This window comes from Phoenix dactylifera, chromosome 1 (genome assembly GCF_051530095.1).
Source record: "Phoenix dactylifera cultivar Ajwa chromosome 1, Ajwa_hap1_PhDact_Kaust_v1.1, whole genome shotgun sequence".
Lineage (NCBI taxonomy): Eukaryota > Viridiplantae > Streptophyta > Magnoliopsida > Arecales > Arecaceae > Phoenix > Phoenix dactylifera.
The window spans coordinates 59,438,900-59,458,764 of NC_143190.1; the positions used below are offsets into that span (position 1 = coordinate 59,438,900).

Consider the following 19,865-nt stretch of genomic DNA (forward strand, 5'->3'; position numbering starts at 1 on the left):
ATCTAGCAGACTTTTGAAAAGAAGTGCACAACCTTTTACAGCATAGACATGTTTAATTTCTTTATGCATTTTCTTATTCTATGTATGAATCAATATATAAGTTTTGTTTTAGCATGTTTATACATCAGTACCACTTAGTGAAGTGTGCATAGGGCATAGACCCTTCGTAACATTACATGTTTGGCTTAATTTCCTAACAGGATTTTGGATTCACTCCACCACTACCACTTCATGTTTCAGAGCTGCAACAATGAGCCATAAGCTAATTATAACAGCAGTGGACAGGTACTCAAACGCAGGGCAGCGCAGAAAAGATCCACTTTATCAGAACATACCAAGCACAAATTTGATTGCTTAAACAAGCAATATATGTGATCACCAAAAAAAACAAGCAGTATACGTGCCAAAAGAATAAGATACACGATCATGGTTCATATCAGTAAAATATGCAAATCGATCACTAGAGACAAAAATTCAAAGACAACTAAAAAATTGGCATAAATAATTGTCTGGCAATTCTATGAAAGTAAGTGAAGACATGATAAACACCTTTGGTGGAATGCCAAGCTCCAAAAAGAGCGGCAATGACACCAAACGAACAATGTATAAATAACTGATGGACTCTCCAGTTTGTCCCTTCATGCCCCTTGGATGCAATCATTCTTTTTCCCTTGTATAAACTAATCGTTTCATACACAGTCACTGCCACAGAGGCAGGGATCTGTAAAATTACAACATGATAATTTCATGTTCGCAAGGCCATTTGAAAGACTAGAGTCTAACTAGACCTTTAAACACATGATGGAAGCAAGGCATGGTACCTGAAGCAAGTTCAAAACCCCAAACCATATCGAACATGTTGCTGTATAGTTCTGCATGTGTACAGCCAAGATCAATCACAAACTTCCTTACTATTTTAGATCACTAAAGACTTATTCATCAATTACTCACCTTTGCGATCTGTAATACAAGGAATGCCATCCATACAAAGACAAGAAGGCCAAGCTACTTCCAGCAAATATTCTGAAGAACTGGTACCTGCAGTGGTTACTGATTGTTGTCTGTCTTAACAACTTGGCGAAATGGTAAAGCAGACTGCTTCTAGCTTACCTCTGGATCTGCAGTCACCATATTCTTTTTTTGACCATCATTGCTTGGACCAATAGCTAGAGGTTTATATTCTACTTCTTGATTCCCCCCACCTGGATAAAATGGGGGAGATAAAATACTTGTTTCTGAAACATAAACATAACCAGGATATTATATATTCCTCCCATGCTTACTGTTGGGCTGAGAGCGTTTAGCAGCTTCGTGGAAGAAGAAAAGAAAGAGACAGTGAAATATTATTAATCAAGAGGATAAAAGATGCTAACAGGAAAGTAAGTGAAGGAAAGATACCTTCTTCATCAGTGTCTCCTTCTTCCATGACTCAACACCTTTCATAAATGCCTTAGTTGATGTTCCTATAAAATACCATCAACATGCATGAAGGATGCTCCCATTAACAAAATCACAATGATCCTCCATGTCATATAACTGATTACCTAAGAAGAGCACAATTAGGAGAATTGTGGCCATCCAGTCAGGAAATATTACATTAAAAATGACACGCATACTGATCCCAAGTGTAAGCATTGGTTGAATAAGCAAAGCCAAGTCATAATCAATGATTGCTGCACCCATGATCATACCTGGTCAAAGAGCACCAAGATCTAAATACCTACAGCAAAATTAATTTAAAAAGAAAGCTTTTGCTTCCGGCCCAAATCTTAGTCAGAATATCATGCTAAACATAATCCATAGAAGACAATCAGAAATGAACTTACTTTAAATGGTCTCGATGGATGTGGAGGAAGAAAGACACCTAAACATTGAAAGCAAATTCAAGCAAACAAGCTAAACAAAAGTATGCATCTTTTGAGTAGAAAATTCAGCTAAAGTGTAACAAACAAAATATAAAAATTGGCATCCAATCCATCTAAAGTGTAACCTTGGTGGCTCATCGTATCCCACAACTCTTAAGTTCTCTTGTCACAAAACAACTTTCCCTTGCTAAGAAACAACAGAACAGAAGGAAATTCTTACGCTTTCAAAATGCGGTTGATGATTTGGGATCAAACCCACCAACAAGCGTAAGCATGGGAACAAAGATCCCACCCCAACAAATACCTCCAACGCTCCTGAACGCCGCTCCCAAGAACCCAATCGTCGAGCCTATAACAAGTCGACATCCGAATTCCATTGGCTGTTATCAAACATAGAATAATCCCATCATAACAGTTACAAATTCCCTTATCCATTTACTCTAAAATAAACAGAAAAGAAAACACAAAAGATAAAAATTTTGATAGGAGTTCCCGGCCAAACGTGGTGGTAATAAGATCCGTCGGCCTGCCCCAACAAATCCACCACCGTTAGAAGATAATTAAACACAAACATCTCTTCGGCACTAACATCATCTATCAAACCCTCAATCTTGAGGCCCCGCTCTGCCGATTCCGCCGCCGATGCCAAGAAGAAGCCGAGAGCAGTCAGAACCGAGGTTCTTAGCCTTCCCCTCCATCTCCCACCCAGGATCCACCTTAAATCTTCCCCTACTATCCTAAACAACGAAAAATCTAATCTTTACCAGATTTCTGGCGATTCTTTTCGTCTCCGGCCAGAAATCCACCGGAGTCGGCCGGAAAACCCTCAGAGCGCAAAAAGAAAAACAACAACCAGGTTCCTCCGAAGGGAGAAAGGAGATAACCGCTCTGGAACCCTCGGAGCGAGACACCCTTTCCAATTTTAGAAGGGCGAGAGGTGTCAGAAGAGAATCGAAGGGAGCCAATCGCCCCATAAGGCCGATCCTGGCGGCAAGACTTGCCGGACCTGTGCCGGAGGACGATAGTACTGTGTCGCCTCCAGGGCTAGAGAAGAAAGTGAGGAAGATCTCGTACTTCTGTATTACAGAAGAGGTAAGAGTTGAATTAAAATAGAGGCGGGACTCCTCGTTATATACTTATATATAGCCTCGTTTACGAAAATGTGCCCGAGAGTTGGGACATGTACAACTATTCAAATTTTATCCGTTTTATTAGAGTGGATAAGACCGATGACGTATCATTCGCATGAAGGAAATAAAAGAAGATAATTTGTAATTTATTTTTTCTTTGTGAAATAAACTTTTAGAGATACAATGAAAATAAAGGCCTTCTAATTCTCCAGAAAGGATTAACTAAAACCTTCTAATTACTTTTGCAAGAACCAACATGCTTTCTTGGAGAACAATAATTCTTCTACCACAAAAAAGGTTGTAACAAAAGCCGCTTAATCTTTTATGCTCCCGGTATGATCTTCTTCAAATAATTCTTCTAACCTAGAAAGAGCTATAATGTCCTGAAGTTTCTTATAATATTATGAAGTTCGTTTAATTCGTTGCTTAACCCAAGAATAACTATAATATCCAGAATGATAAAAAGCTTAACATATCTTATTTAAATTTTTAAATATTTTTAAACAAAAAAATATAAAATTCAAAATGCAAAAGATGCCTTATTCAAAACCCATATTATCTCTTCTGTTCCATTTCACACCATCAAAGCACACTATTTTTATAGAGAGAAACGTGCTTTTACATCTTCTAAACCCAAAATGGCTGAGGAGAAAAAAAATTCCTTTTCGAGTGTGCTCCTAGGAGCATATCTAGTGGAGACAGAGTGGGGCTTATAGCTCAGAGGATAAAGTATGTGGCTGCAGACGATGGTGTCAGGGTTTCAAATCCCTTCTTGCCCACAACCTTCCAAAAAAGGGAAGGACCTTTTCTTTACCTATAAGGTAAAGAAATCATGATGCACATGCAAAGCTATTGAACTTAAGTAAGGTCTTCTATCGAAATGGAATGACCTTACTTTTTCTTTTTATTTGCCGTGAATGATTTGATCATTGCATATAGTAACTAAGTCTAGAATTAGCATATTTATGTTTTGCTCCTCATAACTCTTTCTTAGCCAGGATTCAGTAGTATAGCAGAGCAAGTACAAATATTAGTAGGATAACAAAAATGTGTTCCTTATCATTAATATGACTGCATCAAAGATGCACTACTAGTACAACATCTAAAAATTCCTAATTTGGCTATTTACAGGGATTATCTCAGATCTATGTCAAGGTATTGATGGTGATTCTCAAATATTATAGAATAGAATGTGATATAATGAGACAGAAGGCAACCGAAACAAAGATAGGAACGGGTTACCTACTCTTAACGGTTAAAGTGAGCTTTTTAATTCAACTCTTCATTTTTTAATTAAGAATTATTCAAATCTCCTCAAGTAGGATTCAAATCTATGAGTAGTTAGTTAATAGCCAACAACTATGCCACTAAGCTATTGAGGAACAATGGAAGATTCGATCTTATAGACTTCAAGTCCCATTCTCAACCCATGAACCATGAGTCCAAAACCTCCTTCGTAACTCTTATAACTTCTTCGGCTTTGTTCCATGCCTTATTTCATAGGGAACCTCAAAATAGCTATATTTCATTATATTCCATCTACATCCTAATTCCATTCATTTAATATCCCTTTAGTATCATTGATATAAGTGATATCATTTATTGTCTATCTATTTTTATATATGGAAAGTTAAGAAATCCTCTATTACTTCATTGTAACAGCCTGTGTTATGTCCCAGCTCTAGAAATGTGCTAATTTTAGCACGAGACAACAAAGAAAAAAAGAAAAAAAGGGTCCCCACGTGTTTCACATGAGAGATGAAGGAAGCAGACTGCTGGTAGGAGTCCATCTTCTTTCCTTATCCCATCAAGCGTGAGGACTTCTCCCTTTCTAAGCAGACTCCTGGCACACCGACCTCCACCCTGGTATTTGTTGATCTGGCCATCCTCAATTGTTGTGAGTCATCTGTTTTTTTGGTTTGACTTTGATCGAATAGATTGAATATGACTGGATAGACCAAATTGTTGAGCTTTACAGCCCAGGCAACCCTATCCTTCTTCATCCTTACCGAGTATGAAGCCGTATCCCCGGTAGTATCTCAATTTTTGATTCTGCGATAAAAGCAATTATATTTTAATAATATTGAATAGGTGAAACCGACCTATCTAACTAGAGCGAGATTTTCAAGCGAGAAGAGGTAAGTAACATAACACTTCGATGTATGTTTTCTAATAACCTTTGAAAATTTATAACTAGTTTATTAAATTTGATTATGATTTTTATTTTATGTTTGATTAAGCGGATCAAGCATACTATTATTATGGTCATAATTGTTCTAAAATATATTATGTATTTTGATATTCTTGTAAGATGAATTTTGAAAAATTTGACCAAGTAATTTATAAAATTGTACACACACATATACTCATCATGGCTATGATCTGACTCCACCAATAGAGATTATATGTTGGTCCTGTCGACTTATAATCAGAGAAACTAATTTCGATGCTAAGCCATCGGTGATTAGAATAGTGATATCTATTATCTGTACCTGTCACTTTGTGTACCCTGTATCTGTTATCTGACTCATACCACTGGATTACATAGCCATAGCCTGATGTTGGATTATTATTAGTTTATAAAAAATAAATTTTGTAAAGAAATATATGTATTATTCGAGATTTGATTTCTTTTTGGTCAATATTATTTTATTTGATTATTTATTTGTTTGGCATGCTTGGATCCTATTTGCTGCTTACTGGACTAGTGTGGCTCATTATCATGATGGCTTGGGACGCGGGGGGGTACCCTAGATTGTTTGGAGATATTTGAGTCATTGGGATTTCTAGCTTAATTTAGTTTAGATTAGTTCAATTTAGTTTTGAATATTACATTCACTTTGAATGATAATAATTGGTTGGAACGTTCCTGGTATTTTAGGATACTTGATACTTGTTTATGCGGATATTACGATTGAATCTTTATTAAATTAATTTTTGAGGATCGAAAAATTATAATTATTGCTTTCAAATTATTATGATGATTTGATCAATGACCTTGCATGCATGTATGATCCGCTTTGTAGGTAAAACCTAATATACATATATATAATTATATACCTCTCCAGAAACAAATCAAATTCCCATCTCATCCTCCACCACAACGGTATTAGGATGCCAAGGGGAAAGCATTCTAGAGACCCTCCTGTATATGCATGGGATGATGCAAATGATTGTCTATGGTAACAATTAGACATCTACGGCACCAAAAGAATCATCTTCTAATTCCCAAAATATCCACACCAACTATATAGCGAAAACAAGATGGAGCACAATGTTTCGAGTCATTACCCAAAGACAAGAAAATCTTTCACAGACAGAATGCAACATAGAGTGAATAGGACAACCTCCACTGAACACTTAGCACCGAATTTTTTGACCCTGGAACAAGATATAAAATACAGAATGCAGTAAATAACCTTTGCAGAAATTATTGCAACTGTATAACAAATACGGGAGGACACTAAAGCTGCCTGTCTTCGTCTAGCATTCGCAACCTGCTGATCTTTGTTGCCGATTAGCTGCCTGTCTTCATCTAGCATTCGCAACCTGATGATCTTTGTTGCCGATTACCGCCAGCCACATCAATAGTATCCGGAAGGTATCTTCATCAATAGCAAAAGACTGTGTCAATTTGATCTTTAAACAGAAAGACAAAAAAATACAGAAGCAATGAAAGAAGGTTGAGTAGAAAGCAAGTACATTGCTCTCATCAGTCATATATATATATATATATATATATATATATATATATATATATATATATATATATATATATATATATATATATATAGTTTAGTAACAGTTCATCAAAAATTGTCCAAAATTACTAGATCGAGCATGCGCATTTTTTATAGTTCAAGAGCTGGTTGTCTCCTCTTCTTAACGTCTATAATGAGTCAAGTCTTTTGTACCCTTGCCTCTAAATCTGGCACCAATAACAATTGAATAAAAGAAGAAAATCCCGCATGCAAAAAGGCGAAAGGCATATCTAAAAAGCTCCGTTGCAATAGATGAAGTAAGACTAATCAATTGCGAGAGAGCATCAAGTGGTCTACTTGAAGCAGCGAGTGAACAAGTGGATCCTGGCGAGGGGCCTCGTTGTACAAGTAAAGTGATGCATTCATTGATAAGAAAAAGAAAAAACATGAACGGTGATTGGATTGATGATAAAATAAAATCCTAGGTCGTAAACCGCGATTCGATTGATGATGAAGAAAGAGAATTCTTGATTCAGTTCTCCACCTTAACAACAATAACAAAAAAGGATTGATCAACTTCTATTGGATCTGACTCATAGTAACCATTTATCAAATGATTGAACAACCGGGATCAATTTATTTATGATACTTAGTTGACATTCATAAAAAGTATTTAATAAATTGTGATTTCAATAGACCCTGTTTAGCAGAAAGATGGATATTTCTTGCTCATTATCAAACAATCACTTATTCACAAACCTTGTATGGGGCTAACAGTTTTCATTTCCCATCTCATGGAAAACCTTTTCGCTCCATTTAGCCCTCTCCTCTTCTAGGGGTATTTTAGTGATAGATATATATATCTGTGTGGGTGCACATACATACATACATGTAGATGTGTGCGCATGCGTGTACATACTTTATTAAAGTTAACGATTGAAAATCAATGATATACTATCCAAATTCAAGATCCAAACTGTTGAATCTCATGTTCACTATAAAAAATACCTAGAAATCAAATTCATATGTTTTGGCGGTCTCTAACCTACTTCAAGTAGGTGTCAAAATAGATGATTTTAATAGCATGATACTACTGTGTTGATCCATAAAGTAAATTTTCAGTTTATATGCCCTTTCATATATTTTATCATATTAGGCAATTGGTATTGCTGATTATTTATAATGACTAAATGCATACCACCAAAATATATAAATCTTAGTTTTTAGAATATTTTTTTATAGTTTAGATCAATCATATTCAATGGTTTGAATCTTCATTTGATGACCTAATACAGATTTTAAAACCGTTAACTTCTTTGACAAGGAATTAATGATTCAAAAATTAAAGTTGGACTATCTAAATTTGAGATCCAAACCATTGAACACTACAAAAAATACCTTGAAACTCAAATTCATGCATTTTGATGGTCTCTAACCTAATCAAATGTGTCAAAATGGACAATTTTAATAGCTAATAATCAAAACCTAGAGAATTTACATTTACTCATATAAGATGAGTAAATCATGATCCATAAAGAGAATTTTCAATCTATGTACTCTATCATGCATTTCACCTCATTACTGCAATTATTATTGTTCATTTTCAACCCACTTGATGCATAGGTTAGAGACTACCAAAATACACGAATTTTGGTTTCTAGACATTTTGTGCAGTGCAGATCATGTTCAACAATTTGAATCTTAAATTTCTATCATTGATTTTGAATTGTTTACTCTTTTTTCTAGGAGTCAACATAAAGTAAGTAGTTTGATATATTTAACATCATCTACACTACAAAAAAACCTAAAAACTAAAATTCATATAATTTTGTGGTCTAACATAATCAAGGTGTCAAAATAGATGCTTTAATAGCACAATACTATATTTTATTATAATCTAATCACCAAAACCTAGTGAATTTAAGTTTATTCATGTTTTAAGATGTGTCAACCATTATACATAAAGTGGATTTTCAATTTATATGCCCTATCATGGTACCATACTAGTATGATGTCTAAATTTAGATTTATATAAGCATTAGACTGGAGCATTTGGAATGTCCTCAGATGTTATAAAAGACAGCTACAAGGATAGCATGTTGCCAATGCATTACCTCTCTAACTAGAAAATGAAACAGCGCTAGAATGATAGGTGAAAATAAAGACCAGAAAGGTTGGAAACTTGTAATTCCTACACAATTGTGTTAACCATACATCAGCTATTAAATTGAGGGGGAAAAATCCATATATGACTGGGGTTGGAGGGTACTGCCCTTCCAACTAAATGACCAATAGGCCCAAGGCCACAATCCTAATGACTAATATAAGAAGCCCAAGCATGCTAGCCTTCAACTAAACAGGGGGTCAAAAGACCCTCAAAGAAATCCTACAAAATGCCAGAGCACCCATTACCTTATATTTCAATAACTATAAATAACAGTCAACTATTAACCTTCTCTATATTTTATTGATTTTTCTGTAAAAATGAAAGCCATATCAATGGTCAAAGAAGAACACATAGAAATTTATGTTCTAGCAGTAAAGCTTTAGAAGGCTCACATTTCTTCTTCCGGTTCATTCTTGAGGGCATTCTTGGCTATACACTGAAAAGCAGCTTCCACATTGAATCCTTCTTTAGCAGATGTCTCAAAGTAGGGGATGTTCCCCTTTGAAGCACACCATGCTCTTGCCTTCTTCTCTGAGACCTAAACCATAAAAAGCAGGAAAATACCAGATGAATATATCACTCAGCAGAGAGACAAAGCAACAGAAATGAGTACTCGGTCATTTTGGATAAACAAAAATAAGACAGATAATTTTACCACTCGGCTGTTGCCACCATCCACGTCTATCTTATTTCCCAACACTACAAATGGGAAGTTTTCAGGGTCGGATGGGCTAGCCTGAAAATAAACCACAAAAACTGGAACTTCAGTTGCAAGTTCATAACTTGTACAAAAGCTTGGTTCGAAATACTTGTTACCTGAATTAGAAATTCTTCTCGCCAATTGTTCAGGTTATCAAATGATTTCATGACATTGACATCATACACAAGAACACAGCAATCTGCACCACGATAGAATGCCACACCAAGACTTTGAAACCTTTCCTGCCCTGCTGTGTCCCATATCTGGCAACAAAAGTATATCAATGTATACAGTCATCAAAAATGAATAGGAAGCCATCCACTTCCTCAAACCACTGAGGATAAAACAAATACCAAGAAAAAGGAGTTTCCTTGATGGCATGACATGTAAATCTTCATGATAAGAAAAGCAATGCATGTCTTGACTGAAACATGGACAAGATTATATCAATAAAAGCAACATATGCTAATAATTTGTACATGTTTTAGTACCTAAAAGATACCTTTGAAAAAAAAACAACAATGGCTCCTAGGATGGGACTTTCATACACAGTCCAGTCAGCCTGTTGCTCATGGATACAGCATTGCAAGAAAGAAGCTGCATCCATGAAGATCCTTTGCCAGCCACCCAAAAATAAATAAATAACACACATACATGCAGACACGTCATATATTCTTCCATCAAAACCACAAGATTCCCAAGGGTATTTATCACTAGTCATACAGCAAATCAAATTTCTGAACCTACGAGAGAAATGATATGGCCTATAAATATACATGTCATAAACCTCACATGCTCCCTTACTATGAATGAATTTCCACACTGGCAAGGCCCAGATTTCCCAATAAGAAGCCATTAAAGATGAGATTTCTGAGCAATCCATCTGAAGGAAGAGAATATCATGTCCTAAAAGGACCTTAACATTTTATATTCCTCTACAAATTCCAATGACATAATATCATTAACACAGCTAAAAATTATACCATGAAACGATATCATAAACCAAACAATTGACGATCATATAGTCCTTAAATATTAACTAGAAACCCCAAAAGTCTATCATATACTCAGAAATTCTTGTGCTGCATTCCTTCCAATCACCACCAGAATAGTGAATAGCTAATCGATCAATAACTTCTTCAAGAAATATTTAAGGCAGCCCCAGCCGCTAATTGATTCATGCAGAGCAACACCACATGAGATATTGAAAACTGAAATAAAAAATAAGGGTGTAAATGAGCTGACATGAGCAAGCCGAGGGCAGCTCAAGCTCAGCTCAGATTTCCATATAAGCTGAGGAGAACAAGGTTGAACTTGACTCATTTTATTCCCAGCTAGCTTAGGTTTGAGTGATCTAGGGTTTCTCCCGCAAGTTGTCCATCTCCTACCTCACTCTCCAATCCTGCAACTCGAAAACCACAACCAAATGAACGAATGTTCGAGGCCTACAAGGTCAGGTCAAAGGAGGCTGATCATGTTAATGTTCAGATCAGAGAATCCTTGTGAGCTAACAGGTGGAGCAACTCTTCCACCAGATCAGTCCTCAAAGAAAAAAATAATCAATGTCAAAAGCACGATCATGAAGATAGAGAGGACTGAGGCAAAGCTGAAGGCATGTAACTGATGCTGGAGAGCAGACCAGATTTTTGTGGTGAAGGAGATGGAAGTTTTGAAGGAGACTGAGGTCGAGGAGATGATTACCAGGAGGAAGAGGTAAAGGTTGGATGCTCTGAGAGAAAAGGAACCACTATGGAGGGATTAAGAGTGAAGAGAATGGGATTAGGGGTACTCGAGTCTCTCACAGTCTCAGCCACTAGATCTTGTCATTGTCACTTAGTAAACAATACAATTATTAGATTAAGATCTAATAAATGAATTTCATTCATGTTTCGAAAATATTAATCATCATTTGACGATAGCATATAAACATCAAATATGTAATTACTAAATATAATACAAATCTGCAGTTCGAGCTATAACGAACGGAACACAAGCAGATTGGCCTGGCTAGTGTTTTCGCTCTTTTCCTTTTATTTTCCTTTAAGCTCAAAATCCTAGTCCATGGTTCACATTTTTTCTAATTGAGCAAGCCAATTTCAATCTAAAAATTGGGCCAAACACGTGTTGCTTATGAACAGCATGTTCATCTGCAAGCAAAGCAAGCAACAACCACATTTCTTCAGTGACCATTTGTAGTTTGTTGTTCAAAACCATTTCTCCACAGAAAACTACAACCCTTAGGTCACCAAATCAACCCCAACAACTGACTCTAAAGGGGAAGTATTGAATAATAAAATTAAGGTCATGATGTAACCACGACCCTAATACGCTCTTAGCTATAACTCTGTAAATATTTTATAAGCCTTTCTTTGGTATAGATTTACTACCCAACCTCATTCAAAGGTTTGTAAAATATATGGAGGCTGGGCTCAGCTCCGTAAGAAGCTTCACTCAAGCCTGATTCTAGCCAAGCCTGAACAGTTTCCTCTAAGCTAGGCTCAAGCTTGAGACGAGCCTGAACAGCTCTTCTATAAAATGAGCCGAGACCTAGCAGCCTAATACTTGGCTCGGGCTCGGGTCAGCTGCACCCCTAACTAGTGCTTATGAAAAGTAATAGGTCACTACTATCAAAATAAAGGGAACACTTTTTGTCCCTATTTATTCCGTTTGAGTAAGATGAACTGTAGATAATCTTCCTTTAATGGCCATTTAGCTAAAGACTTCCATCTTTTTTGGAACTTCAAAAAATTTGTACATCTCCTTTTTGTTACACCTAAGTCCCTAGGCATAACTCAATAGATCTATTGGAGAGATATCTTAGGTTTCTGATCTCCAAAACTTAAATAGAATCATTGTCATAACTCATAAATATATCCCGAGAAAAGAAACCTTGTGCAATATTTGTTCGACCTCCTTTAGTACCTCAAAAAGAAAGATCCTTTAAATGGGGCACTACACCTCTTAAACACCCTTCACACCTGAGACACACCTTTAAGATTGGAAGAATCAAATAACAAGCTATGGAAAATAAAGGCAACAAATGCATGCCTACACAAGTCTATTTAAAATAATGTATCCAGTACCCAGCTTGAAACGCAAACCCATTGCAAGGGATTCTTCCATTCCTCATTGTATCCTTCTACATGTTCAAAATCATCCACATTGACTAATTTGTGAACTTAATCCTCTCTGTACAATCCTTGCATCTAATGACCATCTTCTAACAAGTACCCATCACTATAGAAGCTCTGTAACCACTTGACAACCATCGAAGTATCTTTCAGACTTCGAACAAACAACCTCCATGGATGGACAGAATGCTTACCAATTCAACAATATTATCCTCATCCATGGAAAATCTAAAGATGCTCACAAACTTCACTGCCAAAGTGGTGGGAACCATGAAAGATGGACAAAAATACAAGTGATGGTGATATGGTTTGCAAAGATGATTGAGGCAAAGAAAATGATTAGCCATAAGGAATATGACCATCAAATAAAACATATGAAACTAGTCTGCTCTCTTACTGAGCAGTGGACCATTATGCGAAGAACATGATGTTTTCAGGCTGGAGTGGTCCACTCAATAATGAGAAGAAGCCTGAGAGAGTGAGCTTCAAAGAAATGTTCTACCAACTTTTAGAGAGATATAGGAGTCATTTTCAAAATTAAGAAGATGAAGCATCCCTTGATCTCCCCACTTCTATTTCTAAGTTCTTTTAGCTATGACAGTCAATTTGATGCAAACTTTTCTACTAACAAAGAGAAATTCTAAGAATTAATTCACATTTCATTAAGAGGAGCTATTCACTGTATGTCCATACATTTATGAAGAAATGAGGATCTCTTTCATTCTTCTCTGAATTCTTTTTTGTTATTATCGTTTTCCTAAAATAAAGGTAGGAACTCATAAACTATTAAGTCATGGATTTGATCTATTGTAGAAATTTCTAACTAAAGATCAGATGCTGAAAAATTGCATACATTCAAATTTATTTTATTTAACTGGACATATGAAATAGATACTTCCAAGCATATACAGATAAATACGTAGAAAGATATATGTAGGTGTACGTGCACATGCACATGTAAATAATGTAACTCTCCATATGCACAGCACATGCATCTAGAAACAAGCTTTGGACATTGCTGCTTCGAAAATAATGTTTTAACTGATGCAGCTTTTATTTTTTTTCCTTGTTCTCCACTTCGCCTTTCTTCTTCTTTTCCTCTTGCTTCCAGTAATTGTTCACTACCCTTATAAATGAGTCATTCATGTCGCAGATGTTGCTAGCAGATTTGAAAATTTTCTCTGATATATAATTAGGTGCTGCATAGAAAAATGTTGTACTCAATTGTGAATGTCAGGTTTAAAGAAGTTCCGATAAGGTCACCTCAACAATCCTTCAGTTCAAATGCTTGGTCTCATGTTCAAGAGAATGAATCAACAAAGAAAAAAGATTGACTTATAAGAAAACCACAGACAGAAATGCCTCGTGTGTAAAAACTAAATTCATATCTCAATAAATTTCAACAGGATTCTCCGCTTGGAGTAAATGTCCAAGCAACTTCTCCATCCATCCTATATCACCTGAATAGCAATCAATATCTTAAAACATTAAAAATCCTAAAGGATACCAAAATGGACAAAATTACAACAAATGATTCTACTCCATTCTGCTATTGCATCAATGTGTTCTCTTGTTTGATACACATGATCCAATTTTCTAGCGGTTCACATCACCCACATAATTCCCAACGCACACACCAAGCTGTCAAGGAGGTCAAGTAGGCAGCAACTTGATTGCCTTAAATACATAATACATACTGATGGGGGCAAAATGGATCGTCCTGCTTGAGATAGGGGACCACCCTGTTCCGGCCAAGCAGGCCTCAACACCGACCATGCTGGACCTCGGTCCCGCTGAGAACCAGTCCTACCTCGGACCTCGCCGAAGGCCAAGCCGACCTCAGCCAGATCTCTCCACTGCTATGACCTGCAGCAATCTCCTCTGGAGTCTACAACGACGATCCGCCCCGGCCCCATACGACGACGCGCCCCGGCCCAAGCTCGGGACGCCCTGCTGAGCAGACCTCAAAGTCAAGAAAGCTAGACCGACCTCAGCGCCCGCCGAGCCGATCTGATCAAACATACATCGTGGCCCCTAAGTTGGCCCGACCTCAGCACCCCGCGAAGCAGGCAAGGCTGACCTCGATCCCCACCGAACTAATCTCGCCCAGTACACGCCGCGGTCATGCCCTGCGGCAACCTCACCGCACCATGCTTCGCTTGATGGCCATACCAAAATACGTCGACAAAGGACTACGCCTTGCTACCCTAGCCATGCCTGCTAACAAGGGCCATACCCTGCGGCACACGCCAGCGGTATACCGCATAGGGACAGCTCAAGCCGTGGGCCTCAAGCAAGCCGTGGCTGCGCACCACCTGGCCAGCGCCATCCCCTCCTATGATAAGCACGAGTCATATCTCCGCCACCTAAGCACCTCTGCAGGGACTATAAATAGCCCCATCAGATAACGTCTAAGAACTTTCTGGCCAATAAATACTCCACGCTAACTTAAGCATCGGAGGGCCCTCATCAAAAACACTAGTGAGGCTTTATACAGGTACGCCAGCGCGTAGGAGGTGGCGTCCTTTCTCTGTCTCGATCGGCAGCTCCTCCGACTCCTCCGGCGTGGTCACCCTTGGGCCAAGTTTGAACCACAACACATACGCTTGGTGACTAAGACTAAAGTTCTTCTCCAACAATTAATGGGACTAGAAAAATGTTTGGGTAATCACAGTAAACTTGCTTTTGTTTTCATACTCAACTCTAATCTTAGAAACTACAACTTCCCAATTAAAACATATAACAGAATCCATCAAAAACTGGATGTTGTTTTGGCAGACATTAACGAGACACCCTCATACTAGAAATAACATTATCATAATAAATTCAGCAAACAACATCAACATAACATAATGAAGGAAATCAATCTTAAAGGTAGATTTGCATCTGCATTCTTGACAAGTAAATTAGTAAAGCAACATAATTTAGGTCTACATGGATATTTATAAACTTAAGAAGCCAGTAGGCAACAAAATTTGACCACCAATAAAGTCTTAATGTGACTTCTATGGGAACATACTGCCATATATATGCATTTCTATAAGCCTGGTACATGATATACTCTTTCTTAAGCTGTGACAACATTGCAAGTGTTGCCCACTAACATCACCAAACGTGATGAGCTACTGATCCACTCAAAAGTACACTAAGAAAGAATGACGGCAGACTCATGAAATATCTAAATGGCATTTCTATCTCAGGTGATAACTCTATCAGCACCACCAAAATTGTTCAAGATATGTATACTGCTTTTTGTAAAGCAATATCCAAGATCTCAATCACATAAATGAAGAAACATCTAAAGCAACCGTTTATAATGCATCATCATAATTTATGCACATAAATCTTCCACACGTCTACAAAAGTTTACACTAAAAAAAAAAAAAGATTAGCATCTAAAGCAACAGCTTATAATGCATCACCATAATTTATGCACATAATCTTCCACGCATCTGCAGTAATTTACTCTTGAAAAAAAATCAGAAATCCAGAGACGCAAACATATATTCCAATTTAACTATCATGAACCAACCTTAAACTAACCCCATAACCAAATTTCAAGTGAGCGAATACTGTATCTTTTTTTAACAAAAAAGGTCTGCATTGATCAAGCGTTACCTGTAAAGTGAACAGCCTGTCCTCAAACTGGACTTCTTTTGTCAAGAAATCAGCTCCAATTGTAGCTTTATACTGGTTACTGAACTTTTTGTTCACATATCTAATTGTCATCGTTTAAGGCCAGACCCGACATATCCCAAAGTAAAGATAGCATTCATGAAGAATTTTTTTAAAAAAATTAAGATAGTAAACTTCATGGCGATTCAAGGATACTGATTCATCACAGACGTCTTCCCAACCCTACCAACGATTCCAAGAAACCAGAATAACGAATCAAGAAACGATTTTTAGCAGAAAAGACAAGAAACCATAGAATTCAAGATTTAGCATCGAAGGTAGAATCGAATCAGAAGAAAGACGGAACACTCACCCGCTATCGCCAAGAATGATGACTTTGAGAAGCGTTCTCCTTCGGGACGCCATTGAGATTAGGGTTTTTGGAATCGCCGATTGGAAGGGACGGATCCGGCCTTGGAAGCCCTAGCGATCTAGGGTTCTAATTCCCCCACAAGATATATAAAGCCCTAGAATGATCCCCGAAAACGAATTCGAGATATCAGGGGCACCGTGCACTAAGTGGGAAAAAGGGGAAGGGACGGCCGACCGAAACCTTGTATATTTGGTCTTGGACGCGCAAGGAGACGGAGGCAGGCTTTTTTAAATACCACACGGAGGACAACTGTGGGCCTATTCGGCGGCCTGTTTTTTAACTTTTTTTTTCTGAAAACGTGGCACTCGTTGATTCGTTGTAAAGCAGGGCCGCCAGGTCTTATCAGAGAGCCCCACCTGGCAAGCTATCTGACCTTTGAATGGTAGCCAAGAAGGCGCTGTTTGCCGTTTGGACAGCGGAGGAGAGCGGCCACCTCCCGAGAACGCGGAAGGTTGCTTAAGCCAGGTGGGATTAGCTGTAGGGTGCTGAGGCAAGGAACCCAGGGGGCATTGGGTTTTAAACATTCTGCGATTTATTTCACTACCTAAACTTCATTCTCTTGGAGCATTTATGCACCTCTACCTTATTTATTTATTTATTTTATTAAAATTATTTTAATAAATTTTTTTTGGTACAACGATAGTTTACGTCAATCTAATATGAGCACCACCAGCAGAGGAACATTTTGATGGTTTAGTGAGCTAAATTTTTACTAAGAAATTAATGAAGCAGCTTCAAACATGCAAGGTGACACGGTCTTTGGCGTACCAATTGGGGATGCTATCATACACCAATGGGGTTATAAAATAATGGGCGGGTAATGTTCTCTTGCATTTAGCATCATTTGATGGAAATGATTATACAAGTGTAAGAATGAATTATGCATCTTTCCCCTTATTTTGAAAGATCAACTTTGCAACTTCAATATGTTAAAAAGTCATTCTCCTGAGTGCAAAATACTCTAGCAAGTACCTCTCCAATTGATCCTTGTCCAAAAAAGTTTATGAGCATTGTCATTGCATGGAAATTGCAAAGTACATGTCAATAATCATGGACTAGTTCCTAAAGGTATAACTTTTGGTATAGATTGACGTGCATTCAAGTCGGCCACAACTCTTCAGAAGAGCCAACTAATCAAAGTTCGTCACGCCGCTAACACGTGAATACGTGATTGATCAGAAGCAGCCACTTGGCATGCCCAAACACCGCACAACCGAATTTGCATATCATGAGCTTTCTACGGTTGGCAGCATCATATCTGGAGGCCTTAATGATCACCAAAATCCTATCAATGTGATAGGCGGGACATCATTTGCATGCAAGACATTCACACCTAATATCAAAATCGTACTCAGGCCAGTCATTTTTGGTCGGCCTACGTGTCCTAATTCTTTGGTGGGAGCAGCCGCTTGGCAGGCCCGGCACCGCACAACCGAATTCGCATATCATAAGCTCTCTACTGTTGACAATATTCTATCTGGAGGCTCTAGTGATCACCAAAATCCTACCAATGTGATAGGCTGGACATCATTTGCGTGCAAGACTTCCACACCTAATATCAAAGTCGTACTCAGGCCAGTCATTTTTGGTCGGCCCACGTGCCCTAATTCTTTGGTGGAAGCAGCCACTTGGCAGGCCCGGCACCGCGTAACTGAATTTGCATATCATGAGCTCTCCACGATTGGCAGCATCCTATATGGAGGCCCTAGTGATCACCAAAATCCTACCAATATGATAGGTGGGACATCATTTGCGTGCAAGACTTTCATACCTGATATCAAAGTCATACTTAGGCCAGTCATTTTTAGTTGGCCCACATGTCCTAATTATTTGGTGGGAGCAGCCACTTGGCAGGCCCGACACTACACAACTAAATTCGCATATCATGAGCTCTCCACGATTGGTAACATCCTATCTGGAGGCCCTAGTGATTACCAAAATTCTACCAATGTGATAGGCAAGATATCATTTGCGTGCAAGACATTCACACCTGATATCAAAATCGTACTCAAGCCAGTCATTTTTGGTTGGCCCACATGTCCTAATTCTTTAGTGGGAGCAACCATTTGGTAGGCCCGGCACCACGCAATCGAATTCGCATATCATGAGCTTTCCATAGTTGGCAGCACTATCTGGAGGCCCTCGTAATCACCAAAATTCTACTAATGTGATAGGCGGAACATCATTTTCTTGCAAGACATTCACACTTGATGTCAAAATCGTACTCAGGCTAGCTATTTTTGGTCGGTCCACATGCCCTAATTCTTTAGTGGGAACCTAGGAGGTGAGAACATACAAAAAAAAAGGACGCCCTAACAAACTATGAAAATACCTTCTTCTATTCTCTGAGTACTATCCTGATTTAGACATCAGAGGATCGTCTATAAGATACGTTCCGATCAGAGAACTTCTTTGTTTGTGTTGTTTTAGATTAAAAAGTGGCCACCCAATAAAAAACACGGTAGCAACTGCTCACCCTCTCCGATCCTGACTGAAGCAGCCAACAGCCGAACTCTCAAGTGTTGTCGCACTTCTCACCGCGGTGCCTAGAACGAGCCGGTTCTCAGCGGCGATATCTACACTGATCATCCATGCTTGGGAGCGAACAAAGGGAGGAAACCTCTTTTGCATTGTAAATGACTCGTCTTCTTAAGGAATAGAGAAAAGAATATAAATGAACTTTGAAATACAACTACCCCATTTCCCACGGAAGAGCTATGATTTTCAAATTAAATTTTACTTAAAAAATTAAATGTAGGTAAAGAACAGGACATATATATACATATATAGTCTCAAATTTGTGAATACAGCCCCCATAAACGATGTAGGAGAAGAATGATTTTGTAAATGGAACGCATTCTATGACCAAAGTTTTCATAGTTGGGACTTGGTTTTGGTTAAACTATTATCAATTTTAATTTTTAAAATTAAATTAAATCAAATATAACCATATGCTAAAATGGAACTTTTGCCAAAAGCATGGGTGGCAGATTTTGGGTTTTATGTATTCGGCCGAAACTCTTGTGAACCGAATCCTGGAGGATACCAAACATGCTTACGTACGCCCCCAATAAGCAACAAACGTATTTTATTTATAGATAAAGCTAACGGAGCATCAAATGG

General features: G+C 37.9%; 2 protein-coding genes across 2 annotated transcripts; both read right to left on the minus strand.

Moving 5' to 3' along the window:
- Nucleotides 1-473: 473 nt before the first annotated feature.
- On the minus strand, nt 474-2,986 carry LOC103721536 (sulfite exporter TauE/SafE family protein 3-like). The gene is made up of 7 exons (XM_088708170.2): nt 2,630-2,986; nt 2,125-2,245; nt 1,545-1,691; nt 1,399-1,463; nt 1,284-1,307; nt 952-1,202; nt 474-872 (listed from the first exon to the last, which is right to left on the minus strand). Exons 1-6 carry the CDS (start codon nt 2,837-2,839, stop codon nt 1,182-1,184), a joined length of 588 nt encoding a protein of 195 aa, XP_088564296.1. The 5' UTR covers nt 2,840-2,986; the 3' UTR covers nt 474-872; nt 952-1,181.
- A 3,228-nt stretch (nt 2,987-6,214) lies between these two features.
- Nucleotides 6,215-16,984, minus strand: LOC103721537 (ras-related protein Rab7-like). The gene is made up of 7 exons (XM_008811804.5): nt 16,683-16,984; nt 16,526-16,552; nt 16,313-16,412; nt 9,680-9,826; nt 9,519-9,599; nt 9,256-9,401; nt 6,215-6,600 (listed from the first exon to the last, which is right to left on the minus strand). The coding sequence occupies exons 1-7, from the start codon at nt 16,733-16,735 to the stop codon at nt 6,531-6,533; spliced, it is 624 nt and encodes a 207-aa protein (XP_008810026.2). The 5' UTR covers nt 16,736-16,984; the 3' UTR covers nt 6,215-6,530.
- Nucleotides 16,985-19,865: the final 2,881 nt, after the last annotated feature.